This window comes from Orcinus orca, chromosome 7, assembly GCF_937001465.1.
Source record: "Orcinus orca chromosome 7, mOrcOrc1.1, whole genome shotgun sequence".
NCBI classification, from domain to species: Eukaryota; Metazoa; Chordata; class Mammalia; order Artiodactyla; family Delphinidae; genus Orcinus; species Orcinus orca.
Genome location: NC_064565.1, coordinates 101,189,530 through 101,214,809, shown reverse-complemented (window position 1 = coordinate 101,214,809; position 25,280 = coordinate 101,189,530). Strand labels below are relative to the sequence as shown.

The 25,280-nt window shown below is 55.7% G+C and overlaps 1 protein-coding gene across 11 annotated transcripts in view; it reads left to right on the top strand.

Moving 5' to 3' along the window:
* The window catches only part of TNS1 (tensin 1), a 202,312-nt gene that overhangs the window by 974 nt on the left and 176,058 nt on the right, over positions 1–25,280 (top strand). For 8 of the 11 annotated variants that reach the window (XM_049712755.1, XM_049712747.1, XM_049712750.1 and 5 more), the window contains exon 2: positions 18,987–19,101. In XM_049712755.1, the coding sequence (XP_049568712.1) occupies positions 18,987–19,101 (115 nt within the window). Of the gene's footprint in view, positions 1–6,566; positions 6,726–12,686; positions 13,011–15,641; positions 19,102–25,280 lie in introns of those variants that run through there. The other 3 variants (XM_049712749.1, XM_049712748.1, XM_049712753.1) reach the window with 3 other exon arrangements.

Here is a 25,280-nt window from a genome sequence, read left to right as displayed (position 1 = left end):
TCATGGTTGAGCATCTTTCTCCCAGAGAAGATCCTTGACAGTGCCTTCAGGGTGTGCGTGCTTGTGTGTTTGGAGGGGGGAGGTTAGGGAGAGAGAGGAGGTGGGTCATAGCTGGCCAGCAGAGTAGGGAACTGGTAAAACTGCAGGTAACCTTAAATCCTCCCCTGGAGGCACAGAGAGAATTCCAAGAGGATGACCTCGAGCCCCCAGAAGACTCCAGTGAGGGGAAGGATTTCAGGGACTGGGGGTCTGGCTTTCTGATCCATTCTCCATTCCGCAGGGAAGCCAGAAGGGCCCCTGTCACATGGGGGAAGGGGGCTCGGAGGCACCCAGGCTGAGAGCCAGCTGTAGAGCTTGTTTGCCTGGCTTTGAATTCTGGCTCTGCCGTATGCTCGCGGTGGACCTTGGGCAAGTCGCTTACTCTGCCGGTGCCTGTTTTCAAACATGTAGAATGGGGATTATAAAAATACCTATATCACTGGGTTATTGTGAGGACTAAATGCAGTAGGACATTTGAAGTGGTTACCAAGTGCTTTCTCTGTATTAGGTACTCAATAAAAATTAGGAATCTTTTCTTTATTCTTGTTGTGACTTTCCGTGGGGCTCTCCCTCCTTGTAGACCTTCAGGCAGGCCAGAGATGGGGTACGTGGGAATGGAGGGATTTCTCCCAGTATCCATTCTTCCATCACATGGATAGGAAGGATTTTTCCACTCCATAAGAAGCTTGACTGTTCAGCGCCTCCTCCCAGGTGCTGCCTCTGGGACTCAGTTTCCCTCACTGCCACTCCGCAGTGGCAGTCACCCAAGGTGTGCTTTGAAATCTTCTAGCAAAATGCATTGTCTCCAGTGATTGGCTGAGAGACAGGTGCTGCGGCTGTGGACCGGAGGGCCAGAGCCCCATCGACGTTCTTGTGGGCTCTGAGTTCAGACGCTGCGGAGTCCGGGTTTTCAGATTTGGGAAAAGGCAGCCTGCAGCAGGAATGGCCAGCCGAGACCAGGTCAGTCGGACCCCAGTCCACTTGGCGATTCCCGCTCCTCATTTGCAAAGGTTGAGGATGACATAACTCCTCCTGGGCTAGGATTTGAGCTGGGGGCTGGGGGTGAGGGGCTGGGTGATCAGCTGCGGCTACCTCCCTCCAGCCTTTGAGGGCCTGAGTCAGGCAGGAAATTAGAGCTGGGGAAGGTATCAAGATCACCAAGTCGAGCTCTGGGAAGGATTTTATTAAACATTGTTGCGATTGGGCCCAGACACTGTCCCCAACCAGGGTGCTGATGGAGGGGAGGTAGGAGAAGGAGGTGTGAGTGATGTTCCCTCCTGGGTCAGCTGGAAACTGAGCCCATACAGGGCCTGGTTGGAAGCTCGCTTTCTATCTTAGGGAGCATTCCGATTTCTGAAGTGCAAGGGGGAGACCTCCATCGTATACCGGAGGGGTAGTGGGCATAGGGGCAAGGGTCTGGACCTCCCCTGGCCCATAGGGTACCTTGGTGGGCATTAGGATGAATGTGTCTTGGGCCAGGCTTGGTGAGTAGAGCATGGATGAGTCTTCAGCCCCCACTCACCCCTTGGCTACACCCTTGTTCAATGACCATCCTGCCCAGTGGTACATGGAGGCTCTGCTAGGGCTCCAAGCCCCCCAGCACTCAAAGGCTGAGTGTGTATGGGGGTGGGAGCAGGGAGAGGCAGCATGGCTTATCTGAACAGAAGCCCTGTGGCCAGACCCTGTCCTCACCCAGATCTCAGGCCCCAGGGCTTGCTAGGACTGTGGTTTTTCTCTTCTGGTTGGCTCTTCTAGAGCCACTAGGGAGCCGGTTGGTCTCATTCTGACCCAGGTGGCAGTGCTGTCCTCGGCTTCCCTCTATGTGTCTCCCTTCCCCCTGCCCCCTCTCCCCTGCCCCAAGCCAGACCTGGGCCTGAGCAGTTGACGTTCTTCTCGGAGCTGCAGCCCTTGAATGAGGAGTGGGGAGGACAGCTAACATCACCTCAACATAGGACCATAAGCCCTAGTCTCTGGGTGGTGGTATTGCTAGAGGAGCAGCAGGAAAATGTTCGATCCCCACGGGATGTGGAATCAGACACCCCAGATTCCGTTCTCACGCATACTACCTGTGTGATGCCGAGCAAGGTGCCGAACCTCTTTGCGCCTCAGTTTCCACATCTGTAAAATGAGAGCTGGTAGGAGGCTTAAGTACGATACCACAATTAAGTGTCTGGTTAGTTAGTATTGATCTTTCCGCGCGCAGGGGACAGAGGGACAGAGCCCGAAGGAGCCATGCCGTTGCCGAGGGCTCTGTTGTCAGATCCTGTGCTGCTGGGATCTGCATTTGGACGTTGATGGGGAATCCCAGCACCAGCTCTGCACCTGCCTACTTGGTAGGAGGCCCCTGCGGCTGGCTGCGATGAAGGCTGTGGTGTGTGCAGCCCCCGTGTGAAGGCAGCGGGCTGCAAGGTTGGCAGGAGAAAGGTGAGAGCATGACTCTGGTCCTACAGTGACTGGACAGCTGGGTGCTTGCGAACAATCTGGGGCCCGGGAGCCACAGCTCTGTGACCTCAGGCTGGTCCCACCCCGTCCCTCCACTGCAGTGTTGACGTCTCTTAGATGAGGGGGCTGATTAGGTGAGAGGTGCCCCAAAGCCCGAACCCTCCTGGCAGACTTGTTTAATTGAATCCGGCAGAATGATTTAAAAAAAAGAAAAAGCCGACGTTTAAAATTTTGCATTTTTCATAGTTTATATAAAAGATTTTATAAGATAATATAGATTTGGGGCTTCTCTTGACAGGTCAGAATATTTGACAGTGTGGGCTTATGTTGCTGACACCGCAGCAGCTGCGTCCGAGGAGTGGGATCCCCTTTAGCTGGGCCTGTCCTCTCCAGGTCCCCAGAGACTCGTTGCCCGCTACCTTCATTTAACTCCTGTCAGGCCCCTGAAGGATCTGACTGTGACCCCTGGAAAGGCTCCAGGTCTTTCCAGCTCTGATGTTCTGTGACCTTCAGATTCTGTGACCAGTGGTGACAGAGGAAAGACTTGCTGCTATGTTAGGAGATGGGCTGACGGCAGGAAGAACTTTGTGATGGACAAGTGTGGAAGGATGGGAAGAATGGATTGGAGGAAGCTGGGGCCTTGGCCTGGGGAATCTGTGGCCTCACAGGAGGTGGAGCTGGAAGGGACCTTCGAGACCATCAGCTTGGTCATTTCGCAGGTGCGGAAACTGAGGCTGAAAGAGGGGAGTGCCAAGCACAGGCTTACGAGGCCTGTTAGCTGCGTTCCTGCCCTCACTCACTTGTCCCTCAGCTCGGCCCACCTCCGGGCCCAGCGCCAGCCCCAGAGCCTGCGGTCCTGGCTGTTTCTTCAAGTGACTGCTGAGCCAGGGACTGGAGGGCAGTGGGCAGCGAGCAGGAAGGCTCTGCGTGCAGAGGGGAGAGTGGAGTTAAATGCCAGCTGCTGCAGAAATGGCCAGGGCAGTGGGTGGCGTGACTCAGGGTGGGGGGCCGCTGCTGAGGCAGGTACCCAGTGTCTGCGACCCTGGTCCAGGCATGGGGATCCCAGGATGGGTGATACCGCTTCAGCCTCTGGAGAGTCTGCGTCCTGAGAGAGCTCAGAGGCCAGGGAGTGGCAGGAAGAGATGGTGTTGAAGAGAGGTGGGTATTACAGGCAATTGCAGAGGTGTGCAGGTGAGGTATGCCCAATGCCCTTTCAACGCCCTTTCTGGCCCACTCTGGCCCCAGAGGAAGGTTTGGGAAGGGGTAGTAGATGGTAAAAGTAGGAAAATATGTTAGAACCCATTGATTGGTAGAGTGATTCATTGCTTCTTCAACCATGTCTGGCACCTGCTGTATGCCAGGCTCTGGGGATACAAAACACAGGACATGTCCTTGCCCAAGGAACTCTCCCTGTCTGTGTGCTGCAGGGGGAGGGGACACAAGCTGTGAAGGATGAATAATGGGTAACAAGTCTGAAATAGGGTCATTACATAGAGTTGGAGACACTTCAGGTGGCAGAGTTGAACATTCAACAGGGAAGATGGTGGTTGGGTAGCAGGAAGGACTTCCTGACAATGAGAGGTTAAGATACAGGAGAGACACCCATGGTCTTGGAAAAGGGGAATTCTGGGCGCAGTGTTCCTCTGAGGGGATCCCCAGCACTAGGGTTCTCCACTCCTGTTTTCAGTCCCGGCTGAAGGGACTGGGGAGGGAGCTGGCCTGGGGGCTGCAGGGCCCCCTTGGGTTGCATGGGAGGCCAGACAAGTTGGTGTTGCTGTGACTTGGTCTTTGGTCTTGTTGTCTAGCATTTCTGGGAAGCAGCAAGGTGATTTCTCAGAACTCCCAAGATAGCTGCCAGCAGGCACATCTTCTAGTGACGCTGGCGGCAAAGGGTGGGAGCGGGCGGAGGAGATGGGGGGGAGTGGGTGCCGGGACGGCAGGGCTGAGCTGGCTGAGCCCTTGAAGTTGCTGGGAGACTGGCAGGGCTGGTGATGGTGGCTAGGGGTGGCCTCAGGGGCTCCCAGAGAGGGCCCCTGAAAACCACTCTTCCTTGACTGCCCTGGGCTTCAACCAGTGGAGAGAGGGAAGGTTGGCAGGAGCGTCCGTCTGTGGACATGCCCAGCGGTGGCAGCAGGGCCAGCTACATGTGGGACACTGGTCCATTTCAGTGTTGGCTAAACTGTCAGTTGAGCCCTGGCAGGCTTGAGAGGGGATATCCAGAGGCATTGTGGTTCTGGAAAGGGATGCAGGGTAGGGGCAGAATCTTTCATTGCCCCACAGCTCTGCAGAAGGACCTAGAGTGATGTGTGAAGGGCCCTGACTCCTCACCTTGTCGTTTTCATCAGAACAAAGACTCTTAACTCGAGTGACCGCTCCAGGAGGGACCAGAATTAGACAGCTTGCCTTAGTGTCCTCCCCTGACTTCCCACCAAGTAATAGAGTCCCTTGTGCAGTGCACAACCTGTACATCCGCATGTGGCAGCCTTTTCCCAGACAAAGTGTGAATGTTTCCCTCTCATTCTGGGGTTTCCTAGGTAGATGTCCTGACTGGACTATGGGCTGGGAGCCAGTACACCTGTCTGGGCAGGTCCTCTTGAGGGGAGAGGCTGGTTGTAGAGACTGTACCCTGGGGTGGCACCATGTGTGGGGCTGACACAGTGGTGAGGGCAGGCTCTTGGGTGCGTGGGGGAGAGAGGCAGGGGATATATAACCCTTTTTCCATGTGGCCCAGGGCATCTACCCCACGCTGGTGTGTGTGCATAGGAGCTCAAGCAAGAGGACTTTCTTACCAAGTTACTCAATCCAAGAAAATGGTCTCAGAGTGCCTCCTCTGGGTGGAGCCCTGTCCTCGGCACTCGTGTGTTTCTGTGAGCTGGACTGTGTGTCCTGGTGTGTGTGTCTACGGGGGTGTGTGTGTGGGGGGTGTGGGTGGGGCTGAGCCCTCTTTCCCTCCCCGGAAGGCTCCAAAAAATAGAAAATAGAGCGGGGTGATTCACCAGCCCCACCCACTCTTACTTGGTCCAGCTGCGGCCACAGCTCAAAGAGGAAAGTTTCTGGGGGGAAGGTAGAGGGGGGAGTTGAGACAATGAGGGCCGGGGGCTGATTTTGCTGGCTTCCCCTGCGGTGCGCCCTGGGAATACATTTGGATACCCCTCTTCTTCCCCCCACCCCAGACCCCAAACTTCTGGCCCTGGGCTAAGGTGAGGGGGAGGGAAGGGAAGGGCTGGCGGGGGCGGGTGGGGGGACAGTGTAGGGGGAGAAGTAGGCACGTGGAATGGTGGGAGGTGAAAACTGGGCCCAGGGAGGGGGAGCAGGGGCGGTGGAGGAGGAAGTGGGGAAATGCAAACCAAATGTTGGCCCGGGGCACAGTCAAGAAAAACAGACTCTCGCGGGAGCCTGGAGCGGGGCTCCTTTTAGGAAGGGCAGGAAGGGCTGGGACAGATGTTTGGAGAAAAGAAAGAAAGAAGGGGAAAAAAAAGTAAGAAAAAAGTTGGAATGAAATCCACAGCCCTGGGGGCAGGGCCGTTCTCCAGCGGTCTCAGGCCAGGCTTCTCTTGAGTAAAGCATGGAGTGGGCTCTGAGCTTGCCGAATGGGCACCAGGGTGCCCTGGGCACTGACCTAGCTAAGTGAGTGCAAGTGACTTTGTGTTCCGAGGGCAGGAGGGCATGCGTGTGTCCTTGGAGATGGGATGGGACTGAGGAACCCCAGCTCAAGCGGACTGTGCTGTCCCATGTCTGTCCGTCCCTCCATCAGTGGTCTGGGGGTGGAGGTCTGCAGTGAGCAGAGCAGACTCCAGGCCTGGCAGCGTCAGATCCAACCAGAAGGCAGGAGCAGCTTGGTGGCTCACAGGGCTTGTGCGTCTGGGGTTGTGTGTCTGGGGTGGGGGGGTGGCTTCTGGGGGGAGGGGCTGCCTCCAGTAGCTGTCCCTTTGCTCTGCTTCCTTCCCAACCCCCGCGAAGCAGGGCTTCTGACCCCCAAAGCCACCAGTGGAGCTGGGAGGAGGGAGGAGACAGGAGGCTGGGACTAGGGGGTGGAGTGGGGGGAGGAGGAGAGGGAGGGAGGGTGAATTGGAGGCAGGCAGGGCGAGCGCTGCAGATGCTGGCGCTGCCGCGGACTCAGAGCTCCCTTCTGCCTGCTCCGAGGGGACTGCGAGCTCAGGGGGACCCTTTGCAGTCCCCGGGCGTGGCCCCAGGGACGGGGACCCTCGAAGATGACGTGGATCTGTCTGTCCTGCATGCTCTGGGTAGGTGTGGCAGCGTTAGCTAGGAGGTCGAACCGCCGCCCCCCCCTTGGACCTTAGCCTTACCTGAGAGCCTGGGGTTGGGGGAGTGTTGGTGGTGAAGGAGGGGGCCTTTCTGCCTCTGAGAGACAGAAGGAAAGACTCACTTGAGTAGACCCTCAGCCTGAGTCCGTCCCCATCAACGGGGCCCAGGCCCCAGTTCTGCCGGTCAGTACATCCCCCCTCCCCAGTGTCCTCTCCCCAGCTGAGTCCGGGAGCTGTAAGTACAAGGGAGCCATCATAAGGTTTGTCTCTTTTTGGAGCCACTCCTGTCTCCATTCCCACCCCATACCGGGGTGAAAATTCTTCACCCCTCAAGTTGCTCAGCCTAAGAGTCTGGGGGGGCAGTGGGAGGGGCCTGAGGAACAGGGGGCATTGACCTAGGAGATGAAAGCTGGAAAAGCCAGGCTGGGGAAAAGTTCTGCTCGGGTTCCATCACTTTTACCCCAATTTCAGCTTCTACCCGCTGCCATCCCTGCCCCCCACAGCCCTCCCATCCTTACCAAGACCTCCCCCGACCCCCTCCAGTCCCAGAGGAGGAAGCCACAGCCTCCTCTTTCCCCTTTCTTGGCCCCAGATTCAGGAAGGTGTGTGTCAGCGCAGGGTGCTTGAAGGGTGGGCAGGCAGGGTCTGAGGGCCACATGGTGAGGGTTAAAAGTCTTGAGGCCAGTCAGGGGCAGAGGCTCCTAGGAGAGAGGGGGCTGGGAGAGGGCTGACTGCTGCAGGAGGGGAGGGGGCAGGGATGGGAGACCCCTTCCTCAGAGGGGCTCCGCTCTCTGGGCTGGGTGAAGGCATGCACAGGGGTCAGGAGGGCAAGGAAGTCATCCCTGGCTGAGGTTAATGTTGGTCTCAAAGAGAGTGATGGCTGGTTTGGGGGAGGGAGCTTCAGGCCCAGGATCCAGATGTGGCCTTTCCTGCCCCTTCCCCTGCTCCGGCCAGTCCTCGGGAGGGCCCTCCTCGGCCCAGGCGAGCCCAGGCTGAGGACAGTGGTGGGAGATCAGACTTGGGCAGTCAGGTGTACTCTGGGCAGAGAGGGGAAGTGGGGAGGGGGCTGGCATGAGGGGGTTTGGGTGGCGTGTGGGGCTTGGGTGTGGGCGTGGGTCTGAGTAAGAGACTGAAGGTGTCTGGAGCGTCCTGCACATCAGGGGTTCGCTGGGCTGCTGTCAACATCTGTATAATGGGAGCCTTGGCCAAGGTCATTTCTCCAGCCCCTTTCAGCTCCCCGGGACAGACTCTGGAAGGCCTGAGAACGGTGCTGAGGAGAGAGGCTGGCAGGGAGGGAGGCCTGCTGTGGGAAGGATGGCAGTTAGACTTCCAGGGGTGATGCGGGTGTGGATGGAGACAGGGCCACGTCAGCGGAGAGGCTCTGGGAGAAGCGCTGCACGGCTCTGAGCCTCAGTTTCCCTGTGGGTAAGACGATGGCGGGGAGGTGCAGAGAGGTGAGCATGAGTGCCTCGTCCGTGTCACTTCTCTCCCTGAGAGCTGGGGACCAGGGGCTGGTGTGGATGCAGCCACTTTTCTAAGGCCCTCCCCTCACCCCTTTTCCTGTCCTCTCTCCTGGTGCCTCCCCGCCCCTGTCCCTCCCCAGCTCTGTGAGACAGCCCAGCAGGCAGGCTTCTGTGGGAGTGGAAGGAGGCCGGTGGGAGTGGGCTGGGGAGAAGGGTGTTTTCTCTCCATCCTGCCCGGCCTGGATGCCCATTGCCAGGGTGGGCCCGAGTCTGGAGGGTGTGGACTGGCCCGAAGGCACAGCCCTGGCTCTATCAAGCTCCTTGTCCCCCTCCTCCAGTTGTCCCAGCAACCTTCCTCCTTTCCGGGTGGGCCTCTATGGGGCTGGGGTGTAAGTTTGTAGCAGGAAGGGGAGGGGTAGCTGGTGCCAGTTCCGGAGAGGGGGCATGGAGGTCCTGGAGACCTTGACAAGGGAGCTGCTTCCGCCTTGAGAGGCTCCTGCTGGTGGGAAGTGCGTGGACTTTGACACCAGGCAGGGCTAGGCTCAGATCCTAGTTCTGTCATTTACCAGATGGGCAGCCTTGGGTACGGCAGTTCCCTTCTTGAGCCTCAGTTTCCTGATTCCGTAAAGTGGGGAGAATAATACACACCTTGTCTGGCTGGGGTGAGGACAGAGACAAAGTATGTCAAGAGACCAGGTACCCAGGCACTCGGTAGGTGCTCAGTAAATGCTGGTCCCTCCCCCACTCCACAACCTCCTTCTTGGCTCACGGGATCCCCTGTATTGCAGATCTGATGTGTGGGAGGATCTCCCCAGGAATAGCTGCAGACATTTCATGCAAGAAGTAATCTATCTCTAATGCGTAGTTTTAACAAGCTCTAGGAATAAAAATCACTTTATTAGCTGAGGAGCCGAGCTATATATTATGCATAACTTGATTTTCTCATCAAATGCTCCCATTCGCTATTACATATTCAAGCACGGTTTATTTAGAAAATAATGACATGCCTATTAATTGAGGCTTTTTGGTGTTACACCGATGGAGTTAGAGCTGCAGGCCCTTCCTTCTGGAGGGGCTTATTCTGTTTTCAGGAACTGGGAAGGGGCTTATTAGATGGGGCTGAAGGAGCCACAGGCATGACTGGGGGCCAGGTACAGCCCTGGCCCTGCCCTGAGCAAGCCACGTGGCCTCGGGCTCGTCACTTGACTTTTCTGGACCTCATTGAAGCTGACCTCTGAGGCCAGCTGCAGACAATGAAGTGTTCTCTTTTCTGGAGCTGGTGTCCTTCCCAGCGCTAAGCACACCTTTTTGTCAGAGGGTCCGCGTGAGCCCCCGGTTTCCTGGTGTGCAGTTCTTGCCCTGTGTACCCCACTCTGACCCCTCCATCCTGAACTCTCTTTGGAGTTTTGTTAGCCTGTAAGGGCTGTGCCCACCGGGGGCCTCCTGGCCACGCGTTTGGGAGCTAGGCTGGGCTGCGTGACACTGACAGGGTCCGAAAGAAAACACCCCCTTTGCAAAATTTTTCAAAATGGCGTTTGAGGCACAAAGTCAGGGAGCAATACCATACTGTTTTTCTGCGACGCTCAGTGGCAGTGTGGCAGGCTGGCGGAGAGCACAGTGCCTGTGTTTCATCCTGGCCCTGTGACTCGGAAGCTCTGTGGCTTCCAATCTGTTTCTCGGTTGGTTTCTCCAGCTACCTATAGCATTGTTAAGTTTTAAAGTAGCCAATACATTTCGAATAGCGTTTCTCCCCCAGTAAGAGCTCAAGAAATGTTAGCTCTCTTTATATGACGGCACAGTTCAAGGCCACACAGCAAGTTAAGAGTCAGAACTAGGACCTGGCCCTTCTGCGTCCCCATCCAGGGCTTTCCATTCTGGGAATACTTCGGGGAAGGGCAGGAGGGGGTGTAAGGGTGATGTGAAGGCCCAGAACGTGCAGGTCTTCTCCTGCAGGCAGCGTGCACAGGGTCAGAGCGCGGATGCTGGGTGTGTGGTCTGGGCAGCCACGTAGCCTCTCTGTGCCTTACCTGTGTCCATTTCCTTGACTTATGCAATTTCATTTGAACCTCACTGTAATTCTGTGAGGTGGGAAGGGAAGGGATGGCTAATTCCAGTTTCTAGCCAAGGCGAGGGGGACCCACAGAGGGGAAGTGGCCCGTCCAAGGGGCCACATGGCCACTGGGTTCAGTGCTCCTGAAAAGAGGAAGGGTATGGGCCGGGGGCTTTGCAACTCTGGGTCGAGGGGTTGGTGGCCAGCAGCCTAAGGATAGGAAATGGTGTTAGGGAAGCACTGTGACAAAGAAACCATCCAGTCATTCTGCCAGGTCAACACCCACCCACCCATGTTCCCGTCCATCTATCTCACCAGTGGTTATAGAGTGCTGACTTTCTTCAAGAAGCTTGCAGATATTGGGCAAATGATTACAATAAGATGGGTGTTACCAAGAGGGAAACTGTGGGGACATGTAAGGGGGGACCTAGCCTAGATTGGGGGAGAAGGGACATATCAGGAAAGACCTCTTGGGAGGTGAACTTTAAACTAGATACAAAGATGAAGCTGTGACCTCAGAAATCCAAGTGCGGGAAGTAAGAATAATTGACAAAGGATAAGGAGGAGTAAACCAGCCAGCAGATGGCCTTTGGACAGAGGGGTCCTGACGACGCAACTGCCGGGGCTCCTCCGGATCTCACAGACGGCAGCTGTGGACACACCCTTGGAAGTGGTGGCAGTGCCACGGTGAGGGACCCCGTCTCAGACAGACCTGGATTTGAATCTTCGTTCCATCCTGCCCTCCTTGTGTGTCGCGGAGCACGTTCCTCAGCCTCATCATAGGATGTGGTTGTGAGGATCCAGTGAGGGAATCTGTGCCAGCCCCTCGCCGTGATGCCACCCCTTCAGGCTATCCACATCCCTGTGCCCTCCCACTCCAGGAGATGATTTCATGTTAGAGCACGAAAAAGGGACCTGGGACCCGATGCCCAAAAACGTTGGGACGTGGTTTATGAAGGAGCCCAGGCGAGAGAGAGAGAGAAGCAGGCTGATGGCGAGAGATGGTCCCGCTCAGGAAGCCGAGTCATGGGCCGAGGGCCACCAGGTAGAATCCCGGACCCCCCAAGCCTCCGCGTGCTCCTCTGTCACGTGGGGAGCTCAGTTAAAGCCACTCTCTGCAGCCTTCCTCCCATGGAGATCCAGGGCTACTCGGTGTCAGAGAGCTTTCTCCTCAGCCAGGTGATGCCAGCACCTCAACCCGTGTTCTGTCCCCCGAGGGCAGGACAGTGGGAGTGGGTGTAATTACACTGGAGTGAACCAAGGTCAGACTCCTTCTGACTTGTTTTGGGCTCACACCGTTCTGGACACAGGGGACATGGAGCAGAAGCACGTGCAGATGTGGGCACCTGGCGGACTAGTCCAGCGCACACAGGCGTGACAACATGAATCAGAGCCCGATTCTGGTGAGCGCTTACTGTGTGTCAGGCGCTGTTCCAGCGTGTTTTCAGGCATTGTCACAACCTATGGGCAGTTGCTATGATTAGCCCACTTAACAGATCAGTAAAGTGAGGCAGACAGGGGTTAAGCGACTTGCCCGGGGTTACCTAGCTAACAAGTGGGGCAGCAGGGACCAGTCAGATCGCACAGAGTGTTGAGACGGGGCACCAAGCACATGCGACTGAGGAAAGGAAGTGGCGTTGGGCAGCCCTTCCCCTGCGTCGAATCATGAGGAAATGACCAGACAAATCCAGATACTGAGGGACATTCTGCAGAACCGCCTGGACTCTTCAAAAAAGTCAGTGTCATAAAAGGGAAATCATAAGGTGGAGTAATGTGTCCACAGGAAAGAAGAGGAAAGAAACCCAGCAACTAAATGTAATACAAGATCTTGCCTGGATCCTGAGTCCAAAATAAAAACCAACGCAGACCCAGCTGTAATGGGTGTTATTGTGGCAAAAGGGGAAATTAGAATATGTTACTGAAGATTAGATAATGCTATCGTATCGATGTCAGATTTCCCGAGGGCAGTGATTATGTTGGGCTGAGTTAGGGGACAGAGACAGAGCGTGGAAGCGGTGAATCAGGGCCAAGGGCATAGGCGTATTCATCTTTTCCGGAGCTTTTAAAATTTTCATGGTGAAAAAAGAAGACGGGGTGGGGAGATTGATTTTGAAAGAGGTCGGGGGTGGGTATCTGGGGTCATCTCCCTGCGGGGATGAGGTTTGAATGAGGCCTTCAAGGATGCCTAGAAGCTTGACAAGCTGAGAGGGAGGAAGGCATGCTGGGAAGAGAGAAGAGCAGAGCAGAGGCTCAGAGGTGGATGCAGGGTAGGGAGTTGGGGAGTGGGGCGAGGGGATTGAGATGGCCAGGTGGGTGGGGTATGGACCAAGGCTGCTTTCTTGCTGACTTGAGGGAGTGCAGGTCTTAACTTGGGTGCCTGGGAAGGCATGGAAGCATATTGGGGTGAGTGGGGGTGACCCCATAGGGCTGTGTTCCTTAGAGGCTGTGTGGGGAGGAAAGGTCCAGTGTCTTGGGGCAGGAGGCCGGAGGCTGTTGCAATAGCTCCAGACAAAAGAGACGGGGCCTCCGATAGGCAAAGGCGGTGGAATGAAAAGCACAGGAGGCCGCAAGAATATTTAGGGAGCAGATTTGCGGAGTCTGGCAACTGGTTGGATTGGAGGGTGGAGCCGGGAGGGGTTGAGAGTGACTCAGAGTTTTCCACCCGGGGCGACCAAGAACATGGTGAGGCCATTAGCTGGCTAGGGGATGGCGGGGCTGGTGGTGGTAAGGAACTTCCGTGTGTACATGAAGGTGAGGTGGGGTTGCAAGGAGCTTGCGTTTCAGGGGCTGGGGCGGCGGGGGCTCCCAGACGCCAGCCTGCAGCTCCATTGGGGGTCCCACGGTCTTCCCCATAGAAATGACCACTGATGCCAACCAGGTCCTGGCATCTCAATGCAAGGTGATGAGACATGGAGGGGTGGATGGCCGGGAGGCAGGGAGAGGACCGAATGACCCTCCAAGTCTTCCTAGGCCTGCTTTTCAGTGACTCTCTTTCCCAAGGCTCACTAGCTCGTAGACTTCTGCCCTCGTCATCCAGGTCTCCCAGTGTGGGGCGCAGGGAACCTAGTGGGGCTGGGCTGGGGAATTTTCTTTGGGAGGCGGCAGGAGCTCGTGAGCTGGAGGACCCTAGGGTTATCAGTCCCCCTTCATCACCACCCCCACCCCACTGTGCTTTGCCCCAGGGGGCAGGGAGGAGCCAACAAACAGCCATTCCCACCCCAAGACCAAGGACTCCTGCCAAGGCTGCCCGAGCCAGACGCGCCACACCCCTCTGACAGGCAGCTTGGTGAACGGAGGGTGGGAGGGAGAGATCCCCCAGAGGGCCAGGAAAGCCCTCCGAGGCTGGGTGGGCTTGTCGCAGGGCTAGGGCTCTGGGTTTGGAGGGTAGGGAAGAATGACTTCGGCTGGGACCCCTTCCCTCTTCTGGGTTCTGGTTCTCGAGGGAGGTAGGCTTTGGAAGGACTAGGCAGTTCCTGCCATGGCCAGGCCTCTTCTGTCCTGAGTTTCCCCCAGGTCTGTTAGGAGCGAATCCAGCAAGGGAGGGGCCGGGTGCACTTTGTGAGGCTGTCTGCCACTTGTCAGGGAAAATGATGGTCATTGTCATAACAAGCCATTACCCTTGAGCTGGGTGCCTTATGGGCTCGTTCTCATCCTCTGCGTGTACCTGCAGAGTAACCGTGGGCGAGGGCAGGGTAGGGACTAGACCTTCGTTTATCTTCTTCCTCTGGATCTTGACATATGATGGTTAGGAAGTTCTTTTCCCCCCTTGAGTGTAATCGTAAGTGCTAGCAGCTTCTGCCCACTGGGTTTTGTTTTGCCTGCAGTAACTTCACAGCAGCTTCTTACAATGACAGCTCCTTCAGATATTTGAAGATGTTCCATCCTAGACTTTCTCCTCCATCATCCCGGCAAAGCTTCAGACCTCTGTGGATGACTTTTCACAAGATTACCAGACATCCCAGTGTATAGCCAGGGATGCTATACATCTGGGGTCACTTTCCTGGGCATGGCCGAACTGGTCTCCTCACTTCCACCGGGGTTGCCCAGCCTCTCATGGAGGGGTGATGTCTCATTAGACATCCCTCTCTCTGTAGCCAGCAGCACGTCTAGTCCCCAGATCCCACAGTCCCTTCCTCTCAAACTGGCCCATTATTTCCCCTACACTGTGTACACTCAGGCTGTCTTGTCGGAACCCCTTATTTTCATCTGGGGACTGTGAGGCCACCGGCCTAGAAAGCAGGTCTCTAGACTCCCATCTCAGTGCTCCCTCAGCCAGTCAGGACAGGGTAGGGGTGAGGGGTAGGAGTGTGCTGGGCCATCACCCAGAGGCAGCTGAAGGAGGCCCTGAGCGAGGCCAGGGAGTGTGTTTTCTGAACCTGGTTCCTGTTCCCCAAGCCCGGGCGGGAGGAGAGTTTGTAAACTCAGACGTTATGGAGTTGGCCAGGCAGGGCAGGGAAGCCCAGGGCCCAGGGGGGAAGCCCGGTGTTTGCTTGTCAGCCTGGACGTCTCCTCTGTTTACTGGACAGCCTGGACCCTCTCTGGGGAGATTCCACTGCCATGACTATGCTTTAGGGAGGAGGCCTCTTTCCCTGGGCTTTGGAGGAAGGGCTGGATTTGGGGTGTAGGCAGAGAAAGCTGGGGGATAAGCTGGCACAGGGAGCTTTGCTGACTTAGTGGGGTAGGAGAGGCAGGCTTCGGGGGGCAGACTAGGCCTGAGATGATGGGGCTTTAGGGCTTCCTGCCTGCCCACCCTTCCAGACAGGCCTTAAATTGAACCCCGAGTCCCCTCCCTGCTTCTCCTCCTATCCTAGGCCTTGGCCGCTGCAGTTGACGCGGGACTGGGTCCCCTCCCTGGAATGTCTGTGACAGAGATCATTTGGAAGGCTGCCAGCCAGGGGCAGAGATGGGAAAACGGGGGAGGAGAGACCTCAGAATAGGAGGGGATTCACCTGCCCCTCCTTGTGGGATGGGGGACACTGGGTCAAGTCCAGAGCTGGACCCTCAGCCTACCGCCCCCCGCCCCCCTCCCCTTCCCCAGCTGAAGCTGGAAGCATGGCTCCCGGAATGAAGTGTCTGGAATATCAGAACCCAGGTCCTGCTGCCTTGCTCAGCCACCAGGGGGCATTGCTGGTCTCTTGTACCCACTCCTGACTCCACCACGCTCTCTGCTCTCTGGTCTCTGCTCTGGGCTTTATATCTGCTCCGTCCTGCCTCCTTACTGTCTTGACAAATAGTCTGTCTCCTTGAATTCTGAGACAATCTAAAACTTCAGAAAAGTGGCAAATACAGTGCAAAGAACTTTTTTTTTTTCCTGAGCTATTTGAGAGTAAGTTGCTGACACGTTGCCCTACCACCCCTGAATACTTCCCTATTTTCCTACAGGGACTTTCCCTACCTAACCCAACACAGCCATCCAAGCCAGGAAATTGACATTGTTGCGTGACCTCCTCATCCTCAGACACCCCTGAAGTTTGGCCAGTTGTCCTCATGGCGTCCTTTGGGGGTGTGGAAAGAATCCAGTTCAGAATCAGCCGTGGCATTTGGTTGTCATGTCTCCTTCGTCTCCTTCTGTCTGGAAATCTCCTCAACCTTTCCTTGACTTTCGTGACCTTGTCACTTTGGACTATTATGAGCCACTTAATTTGTGGACTGTCCCTCCCCTGGGTTGGTCTGATGCTTCCTCATGACTGGATTCAGCTTGTGTCTCTTTGGCAGGAGTATCGCAGAGGTGACGTTCTGTTCTCATCCCCTCCGTGGCACACAGTCTCCACTCATCCTGTTACTGGTGACGTTAGCTTTGATCACTTGATTAAAGTGGAGTGTGCCGGGGAAAGTTGCTTTTTCCCCTTTGTGATTTATAAGCGTGGCGTGGGGAGGTGCTTTGAGACTCGTAAATACTCTGTTCCTCATCAGACTTTGACTGTATTCACTTATCTCACATGTCAGTATGGACTCATTTAAGCCATTACTACCATTATGTATTTTGATGCTCAGATCTTCCCAGATCTGAGGAGCCCCTTCAAGCTGGCTCCTGTGTCCTCTTGTCTGTCTGTCCCCCTTTGATTCTCTGGTTCCCTTTATAGTCTCTGTGTGTTTCTATCTAATCTCTCTCATTCTCTGTGTGTGCTTGTTTGTCTCTGTCTTTGTCTCTGCCTTTATCTTGGTCCTCTTTTTTTTCTTCTCTGTCTGACTGTTGCTGTTCCCTGTCTTTCTCTGTCTTCTCTCTCTGTCTCTCTTTGTCTTTCTCTCTCGTCTCTGTCTCTGACTCTTTCTGTCTCTCTCTCCCCCTCTACTTCTCGCTCTATCTCTTTGCCTCCTTCCCTACTGGCTTTCTCTCTTATTTTCTCCGTTTTTCTCTCCGTGCCTCTCATGGGTCTGTCTCTTTTGCCCAGGACTCACCACTACAGGATCTTCAGCTGGGAGTCCTGGACATGCTGGGTTTGTGGGATGCTGCCACCCGTCCTCTGAACACGCAGAGTGGGGAGGCTTGGACCAGGGTAGTAGGAGGGGGACTTGGAGGAGAACCTTCTCCCTGGTCTGTGATCATGTCTGTGTGTGTCCATGCATGTGCAGAGGGCATTGGAAAGCTCTGTACCTTTGGGGGGTGGGGCGCGGGGCTGCAGGCGGAGAAGCGTCAGTGTCTGTGCTCTGCTTCCCCCTGCTGCTGGAGCCGGGAAATGAATCCAGTTATAGGTACCAGGGTGAGGCGCCTCGGAGAGGAATGGTGCCTGCAGGCAGGGCAGGACTTCCCGGGGAGTCCTCTGAATGGGGAGCCTTCCCAGCATGTGCCTGGGCTGGGGGCTGCGGGTGGGAAGAGGGTGGTCCTAAGCAGCGTGGATGCAGGACTTTGCGGCTTAGACTGTGTTCAGATGTGTGGTCACAAGCGGTGTGGGGCCCAACCTCAGGGTGTCTGGAGGGGGCAACTGAGGCCCCTGTTAGTGGTGGGGTGGTGGCTAGCCAGACACGGAGAAGGCTTGGACTGCCAGCCCGCCTCTCATCCTATGTGTGTGGTGGTGTAGTTTTTCTAACATCTTTATTGGAGTATAATTGCTTTACAATGTTGTGTTAGTTTCTGCGGTATAACAAAGTGAATCAGCTATACATATACTTATATCCCCATATCCCCTCCCTCTTGTGTCTCCCTCCCACCCTCCCTATCCCACCCCTCTAGGTGGTCACAAGGCACCGAGCTCATCTCCCTGTGCTATGCAGCTGCTTCCCACTAGCTATCTGTTTTGCATTTGGGAGTTTATATATGTCCATGCCACTCTCTCACTTCGTCCCAGCTTACCCTTCTGCCTCCCTGTGTCCTTAAGTCCATTCTCTACGCCTGCGTCTTTATTCCTGTCCTGCCCCTGGGTTCTTCAGTACCATTTTTTTTTTTGAGATTCCACATATATGTGCTAGCATATGGTATTTGTTTTTCTCTTTCTGACTTACTTCACTCTGTATGACAGACTCTAGATCCATCCAACTCACTACAAATAACTCAATTTCATTTCTTTTTATGGCTGAGTAATATTCCATTGTATATTTGTGCCACATCTTCTTTATCCGTTCATCTGTCGATGGTTACTTAGGTTGCTTCCGTGCCCTGGCTATTGTAAATAGAGCTGCAATGAACATTGTGGTACATGACTCTTTGAATTATGGTTTTCTCAGGGTATATACCCAGTAGTGGGATTGCTGGGTCATATGGTAGTTCTATTTTAGTTTTTTTTTTTTTTTTTTTTTTTTTTTTTTTTTTTGCGGTACGCGGGCCTGTCACTGCTGTGGCCTCTCCCATCGTGGAGCACAGGCTCCGGACGCGCAGGCTCAGCGGCCATGGCTCATGGGCCCAGCTGCTCCGCGGCATGTGGGATCTTCCTGGACCGGGGCACGAACCCGTGTCCCCTGCATCGGCAGTCGGACTCTCAACCACTGCGCCACCAGGGAAGCCCTGGTGGTGTAGTTTTAAAAAGGATATTTAACCTATTGATATTTTCCTAATGTAAAGAATAGTAAATAAAAATAAAGATGGAAGAAGCCTTCTGGGCTGGAGCACGGGGTGGTAGTGAGGGTGAGAGAGAGAAAACTGCGGGGCATGGCACTCGGGGACATGGGTAAAAGGTCGAGGGCCATCAGCAGTAGGATGGATGAATGAGTCAGTTGCATGCACACGGTGGAGTACTATGCAGCAGCAAAAAGGAGGGAGCTGCTGCTATGTGAGCACAGGGATGAATCTCCCACATTCTTGCTGAGTCAGAGAAGCAGACACAGGAGTATATACTGTATAATTCCATTCATATGAGGCTGAAAAACCTGTCAAAATGGATCTTTGGTGATAGAAGTCACAGTAGTATTCACCTTGGGGTGATATTGACTGGGACGGCCACGAGGGAGCCTCCTGGGATGTGGGTCCATGGGGCATACATGTGTCAAACTGTATTGAGCGATACATTTAAAATGAGTGCACTTTGCTAATAAACTAAATCAGAAAAGTGATTAAGAATCCATGGAGGGGGCTGGGGTTTTCGACTGTTGTCTGACCCCACCTCTGACTGGGAGTCTGGGTCGCACCCACAGCTTTCTCTTTCCCTGGGCACCTCCTCCCATAAATGGGCTTGGGCCTTTCACAGCTGAAGGGCTCTCACCTCTCCTTTCCCCCAGTGCTTGCCGGCTTCTCCCCTGGTCCCCTGGCTCTTTCCCGAGGAGCCCGGCCTGATCACTCTGCCTCTCCTCCCACAGCCAGAGGACCTGGAGGCCCCCAAGACTCACCACTTCAAGGTGAAGACCTTCAAGAAGGTGAAGCCCTGTGGGATCTGCCGACAGGTCATCACCCGGGAGGGTTGCACCTGCAAAGGTGAGCAGCTGGCTGGGCCACGGGGGATGGGGAGCACGTCTTCACGGGAGTGAGGTGCCCGAGGCCCGGGTCAGTCTGGGATGTCCTTGGGGTCCTGACTTGGCGCCTGGTTCTCATTTGGGAGGGGATTCTGAGCACACGGATAGCAAGCATGTGGGTATGTGTGGATGGCACATGGCAGGCGATGGGTGGCATGGAAACGGCATGTAGCTTATGTGTGGATGGCATACAGGTGGCATGTGAATGGCTTAGGGAAGACATATGGATATTATGTGGTGGCAGGTGGATGGTGAGTGGCTGGTGTGTGGAGGGTGTGTGAGGGGGTATGGTTGGCCTGCAGATGTCATGTGGTTGGCACGTGGATGGCGTGTGGTCGGCACGTGGAGGGCCTGTGGAAGGTGTGTGTGTGGGGTGTGCCTGGCACCAGGAGTACTGCAAAGATGCCAAGCCGCGGTCCTGCCCTTGTGGCAGCTTAGGGGTGAGTTTAAGAGGCCCCCAGTTAGCCTCGGGGGAGGGCCTGCTGAACGGCAGGCTTTTGTAATCCTTGTTCTCATGTGCTCCTGGAACGGCCTGGGCTTGGCTGTCACGGCTGCCAGAGGGGTTGGTGTCTTGCCCCAGGTCACACTGTGAAATCAGAAGGAGGCCTCTGCACCCAGTCTCAGCGACTGACACCGTCACCCACCCAGTTGCCCCACCAGATGCCTCCCTCTCTCTCACCCCCACCTCCCATCAGTCACCAGCGCTCCCCCCTCCATGCAGCTTGAGTCGCTGAGCCTCTCTGCAGCCAGTTCACCCGTGCAGCTGACGGCTGCCCCTCTGCCTCTGGCATCCCGACCCGCCCTCTCAGCCCACCTCCGCACCAGCCTCCGGAGGGCCTCGGTGTCAGGTCCCTGGGTTTAGCCTTGGGAGCCCCCGCTCCCCGAAGACAGCGCACACCCCTTCCTGCGGCTGCGCGGCCTGGTGTTGGAGGTTGGAGAGGGTGGGTGGAAGTGTGTGTGTGTGCGTGTGCATGTGGGGGGCATTCCAGGCAAAGCCTTTCGGGCCAAGGGCAGAATTTTATGGTCCTTAATTGCAGGACTGGGACACACCCAGACTGAATTTAGGGGGCCCGACAGGAATTTATGCCATACCAAAATTAGCCACACGGTGGCACCCTCCTCCCAAGAGTCCTGGCTGGCGCGGGTGGTGGTTTCGGGTCAGAGCTGGGAGAAGCCGGGGAGGCGTTGCCTAGGCTGGGGTTTTGCCTTTTGCTTCCGTCACCACCTCCACCTCATCCCGTCCCTTGAACCTGCTCATGTTAGCCCCCCTGCGCCGTTCCTTCCTTCCTCGCCCAAAGCACCTTCCCTTCCCCGCAGTGACTCTGACACAGCTCTGATAGGAGGCAGCACAGGGCTGGGGGTGTAAGGAAGTCCGGCACTCTCACTGCGTGACCTTGGGCACACCTCTGGCCGCATATTCTGTGATCGTCTGTGGTCCTAACTTCCCCAGATGACCTGGCTTGAGGGCCCGGGTTGAGGAGGGGATTTCACCCCATGTGCATGGAAGGCTCCCAAGGCAAGCAGAGATGACCCTGGTCTCACCTGGTTCAGAGCCTGGCCCTGCTGGTGTGAACCGGAGTGGAGGGTAGGTGGCCAGTGGGCTGCCAGGCTGGGGTGGCCGCTCTGGGTGAGTTAGTGGGAAGAAGAGGGAAAAAAGCCTGGGCCGCTCTCCAGAGGCACCACCAGGTGTCAGGACTGGGCCATGGAAGGACCAGGGACCCCCAGCCCCACAAGGGAAGACAGAAGACTCCCAGCTATACAGGCCACATGTGTATCCCCAGCAAGAGGGTTGGGGTCACTAGGCTTGCGGGCAGGGTTGGGGCCACTGGGCTTACTGGTGGGAGATGCAGGAGTGTGCCAACTCTCTGTGCTTTGGAACCAGGAGGTTGTGGTGGCATGAGATCCCCCTTATCCTTCCCTCTCTCCCTTCCTCCATCCATCCATCCATCCAGGGCCACCAGATATAGTTGTACAGGTTGTTCTCTGGCTGAGGGGGCCGTTCACCAAGGCCAATCCAAAGGGTTTGCTGTGCTCTCTGGTTCCTCTTCCAGTCTTCAAGTCTCCGGCTGCACCATGGTGACCCTCTGGATTCGTGGCTGGGGGTTCTGGGTCGAATGTCAAGGCCCTGCATTCACAGTCTCCATGGGGCTTGCAAAGCTGAGGGAATCTTGCTGCAGACAGGGGCAGTGAGGACACCTTCCCAGATCTAGAGAGACGGGGGCATTTTCCTGTCTCCCACTGGCTGCCCTGCCCCATAGCTCCCCATCCTACTGCATTTCACTGTTTAATGGACTATGGCTGAAGGGGGTGGGGTGGGAGACGGGGTCGGGAAGAGAGTCAAGGAACCTGGGGTCTAGTTCTGGTTCTGGGAGACTCAAAGGCGAACAAGGCAGACCAAGAACGAAGGTGTGTGGACATGTGGGTGTAAGCGTGACGGATGTACAGGCAAAGAGGTGGTCGTGAGACTGCGGCTGGTCTTCTGCTGTGCTGAGTCTGTTTCCTCCTGTGTATCGCGGGGTTAATAGTAAACCCTGTCCTCGTCTCTTGAGGGGTGCTTGTGAGGGGCACTGAGGCTCTGTGTGTGGCTGTAAAGTGAGCACTAGTGTCAGGACAAAGGCTCCCTGTGCGGAGACAGAGATGGATGAGACAACTGGAGGAGAAGAGGCCTGGGGCCTTTGTCAGTGGCCCAGCCTCGACTTCTGGGCCTGCCACTCACAGGCCAGGTGACCTCAGATAAATCCCTTCACCGCTTGAACCTCAGTTTCCTCATCTATAGATAAGGGTTTGGACCAAGAATATCTGCTGAGGGCTTCCCTGGTGGCGCAGTGGTTGAGAATCTGCCTGCCGATGCAAGGGACACGGGTTCAAGCCCTGGTCTGGGAAGGTCCCACATGCCGCGGAGCAACTGGGCCCGTGAGCCACAACTACTGAGCCTGCGCGTCTGGAGCCTGTGCTCCGCAACAGGAGAGGCCACGATAGTGAGAGTCCTGCGCATCGCGATGAACAGTGGCCCCCGCTTGCCACGACTAGAGAAAGCCCTCGCACAGAAACAAAGGCCCAACACAGCCAAAAATAAATAAATAAACAGACCAATGAAACAACAAAAAAGAATATCTGCTGAGGCCCAGACCATGGGGGTCCTGGAGAATTCCCTTGTTGGAGTCTGGAGAGCCTGGATAACCTCCCAGTGTAGGCTGCCACTCCACCCCCGTGTGTATGTGTACACCCATCTGACAGTCATGAACCTCTGGGCTGGATGCCATGCCAGGTACTGGTGCCAAGACCCAGCCCCTGACCTGGGAAGACAGACATGCTGTCAGTCAGAGAGCCCGGTGGCAAAGCTGGCACAGAGGTGTGTGTGAAAAGCTGTCTCTGACTCAGCAGAGATTTTCCTGTCAAGCTTCAGGAGGGAATCCATATGTAGGCTGGGTCTTGAGGGATGTGTAGGAGTTCTTCAGTTCAAACAGAGGGTTTCCCACAGGTCTCTGGGAGCAGTGCTCTAGGGAGTCTAGGGCCTTGCCCAAGGGCCCTAGCCTCCCACCAGGCTGAAACCCAAGGGAAGAGACCAGAATGCCAGCTCAAGGGCCCAAGGCCTGCCATCTGGATCTGGATTGGGGCCCAGACTTAGAGTACTCCCCTTCTTAATGTTTCTGGTCAGCTTGGAAGGTGGGGGCAGTTACCTGCAGTTTCCCCAGGGTGGAAACGTGCCTTAATGGGAGAAGTCTATCTAGAAGCCCTCACTGGTTGGATTTGGGGAAACCTTGTTTCAGGGAGCTTTATCTTTACTGGGGATCCCAGCTTCTACCCTGTGTCTGAGTCACTCCCTTCTTGGAGTCACTGGAAGCAGCCTGGTAGGGTGGGAAGATGCTGTTTTCCAGTCCTGGCTTCCCCCTGCGTGGTTGTGTGACCTTGGGTGAGACAATTAACCTCTCTGGGCCTGGTTTTCCTGGTTCTCTAAATGAGGGGTTGGACTAGATCAGAGGTTCTTAACCATATTCCAAAGGAGCTGTAGGCTTCTTTAGGGGCCCGAGGGGGTAGGAAAAAGGGGGAAACCCAAGGGCAGGCTTAAGGACCTGGGGCCCTGGAACCCCTGCCCACTTTAATCAGAGCAGCTCTGGTTTTAGGAGTTAAATATATCAGGAAGCAGGATGGTGTGGGGGTCTTGCACTTGGCTCAGACATCCTAGATTCAAATCCCAGCTCTTACCAGTGAGAACTGAGGCAGACTGTTTCACCTTTCTCTGCCTTAGTTGCCTCGCCTTTAAAACGGGACACACGGCAAACCTCCCGCCTTGGGCTACCGTGGGGATTGCCTGAGATAATATATGTAAAGTGCTCAGAACAGATCCTGGCACATAACAAGCGTTCAGTAAGTGCCAACCAATATCACTGAGATTCCATGTAAGAGTCCAGCTGCATCAGGGTTTTGGCTGCCAAAACAAGAGCTTGAAAACCACTGGATGGGATGACCTGGAAGGTTTCTTCGTGCTTCAACTTCAGAGCCGCCCCATACCCACTCCCCCGCGACCAGCCCCGGAGTCACCTTGCATTAGGGTTCTCCAGAGAAACAGGACAACAGGATAGACAGGTAAGTAGGTAGACAGACAGACAGATATTCATTATAAGGAACTGGCTCACATGATTGTAGAGACTTGGCAAGTCCAGAATCTGCAGGGCAGACGGTCAGGTTGGAGACCCAGGGAAGAGTTGCAGTTCAAGTCCAAAAGCTGGCAGAATGCCTTCTTGCCTGGGGAGATCAGTCTTTGTTGTTCAGGCCTTCAACTGATTGGACGGGGCCCACCCACATAGGGCAGGGAATGTGCTTTACTCAGAATCTACTGATTTAAATGTTCATCTCATCCAAAAAAACAAACCATTCACAGAAACATCTAGAAGAATGTTAAACAAATCTCTGGGTACCATGGACTAGCCAAGTTGGCACCTAATATAAACCATCATATGCCTCCAGGCCAGGCTACGGAAGTAAGCAAGGCAGGGAAGGGCGGCGAGGCCTGGTGGGCAGGTGGGCGGCTGAGCAGGTCTCTGCCAGCTGGGGAAGGAGCGGAGGCCGGCCGCGCATGCAGGCAGTTATCGCCGGGGTCAGGTGCACACCGAGGCTATGCGCTCATTTTCCGACCCGAGGCCAGGAGGAAAAGGCCATTTAGATCCCAACAATGTGGCTTCCTGTGTTCCCGAGAGGCAGGAAGCCACCCCAGGAGAGAGTCCAGGCAGCCCAGCAAGGCAGGAGTTGGCCAAGGGCCGGGGTTGGGGTGCAGTGCCCCACCCCTGCAGGTAACCTACAGACCCCTCCCCTCTATGGTGCTTTCTCCTCCGTCTCAGGCCGCTGGCCTGGCCCTGCTGTGAGGGGGCAGTGTTGACACCCGTGGGCTGAGGTGGGGCTCCTGGGCTCCATGGAGGTTTGGTTTGACAGGGTCCCTCCCCAGGGGGCTTCATCTTGCAGGGTCACTAGCCTTCCGTGGGAGCTAGGGAAGGCCATGGTCTTCTCAGGTGGGGTGGATCATGAGATGTGTGTCCAGGGAGGACTCAGGCATCTGAGGGATGCCAGGAGGGGGAGGCTGGAGTTTTCCTGCCCTCGTTCCCCCGCAACGAGAAATGGTACCCTGTGGAGTGGGCATCCCTGTCAACCGGGTGTTTCCTCAACAGCGTTTGGGATGTTTTCAGGGTTGGAACCTGGGTTCCCCCCTTTGTTGGTTGTGGGGAGGAAGTGGTGGGTGGTGACTATGATGGAGGGACTGGCTGGGGTTATACACACACTCTCACAGCTGGAAGAGAGCTTGCAGACCATCTGTTCCAGGGGTCGGAAATGCAAGGGCCTTCAGAGAAAAGCAGGCAAGTGAGTGTGGACTGCAGGCCCTGGTGGGGGCCCCAGGGATCCGGAGAGAGCTGCTCTGCTGGAAGGCACTCCAACTAAGAGAAGAATTCTTGCCTTTGTGACTTAACCACTGAGCCGGTTAATGAAGACAAGCGTGCAGGCCCAATCTACCCTGGAGGCTGCCAGTTGGCTGCCTTATTTTCTGAGCAGGAGTCTGAGACTCAGAGAGGGGAGTGACTTGCTTCAGGTCACACAGCTCTGATAGCAGTCAGGACTAGAACCCAGCTCTCCTGACTCGGGGCTCTTCCA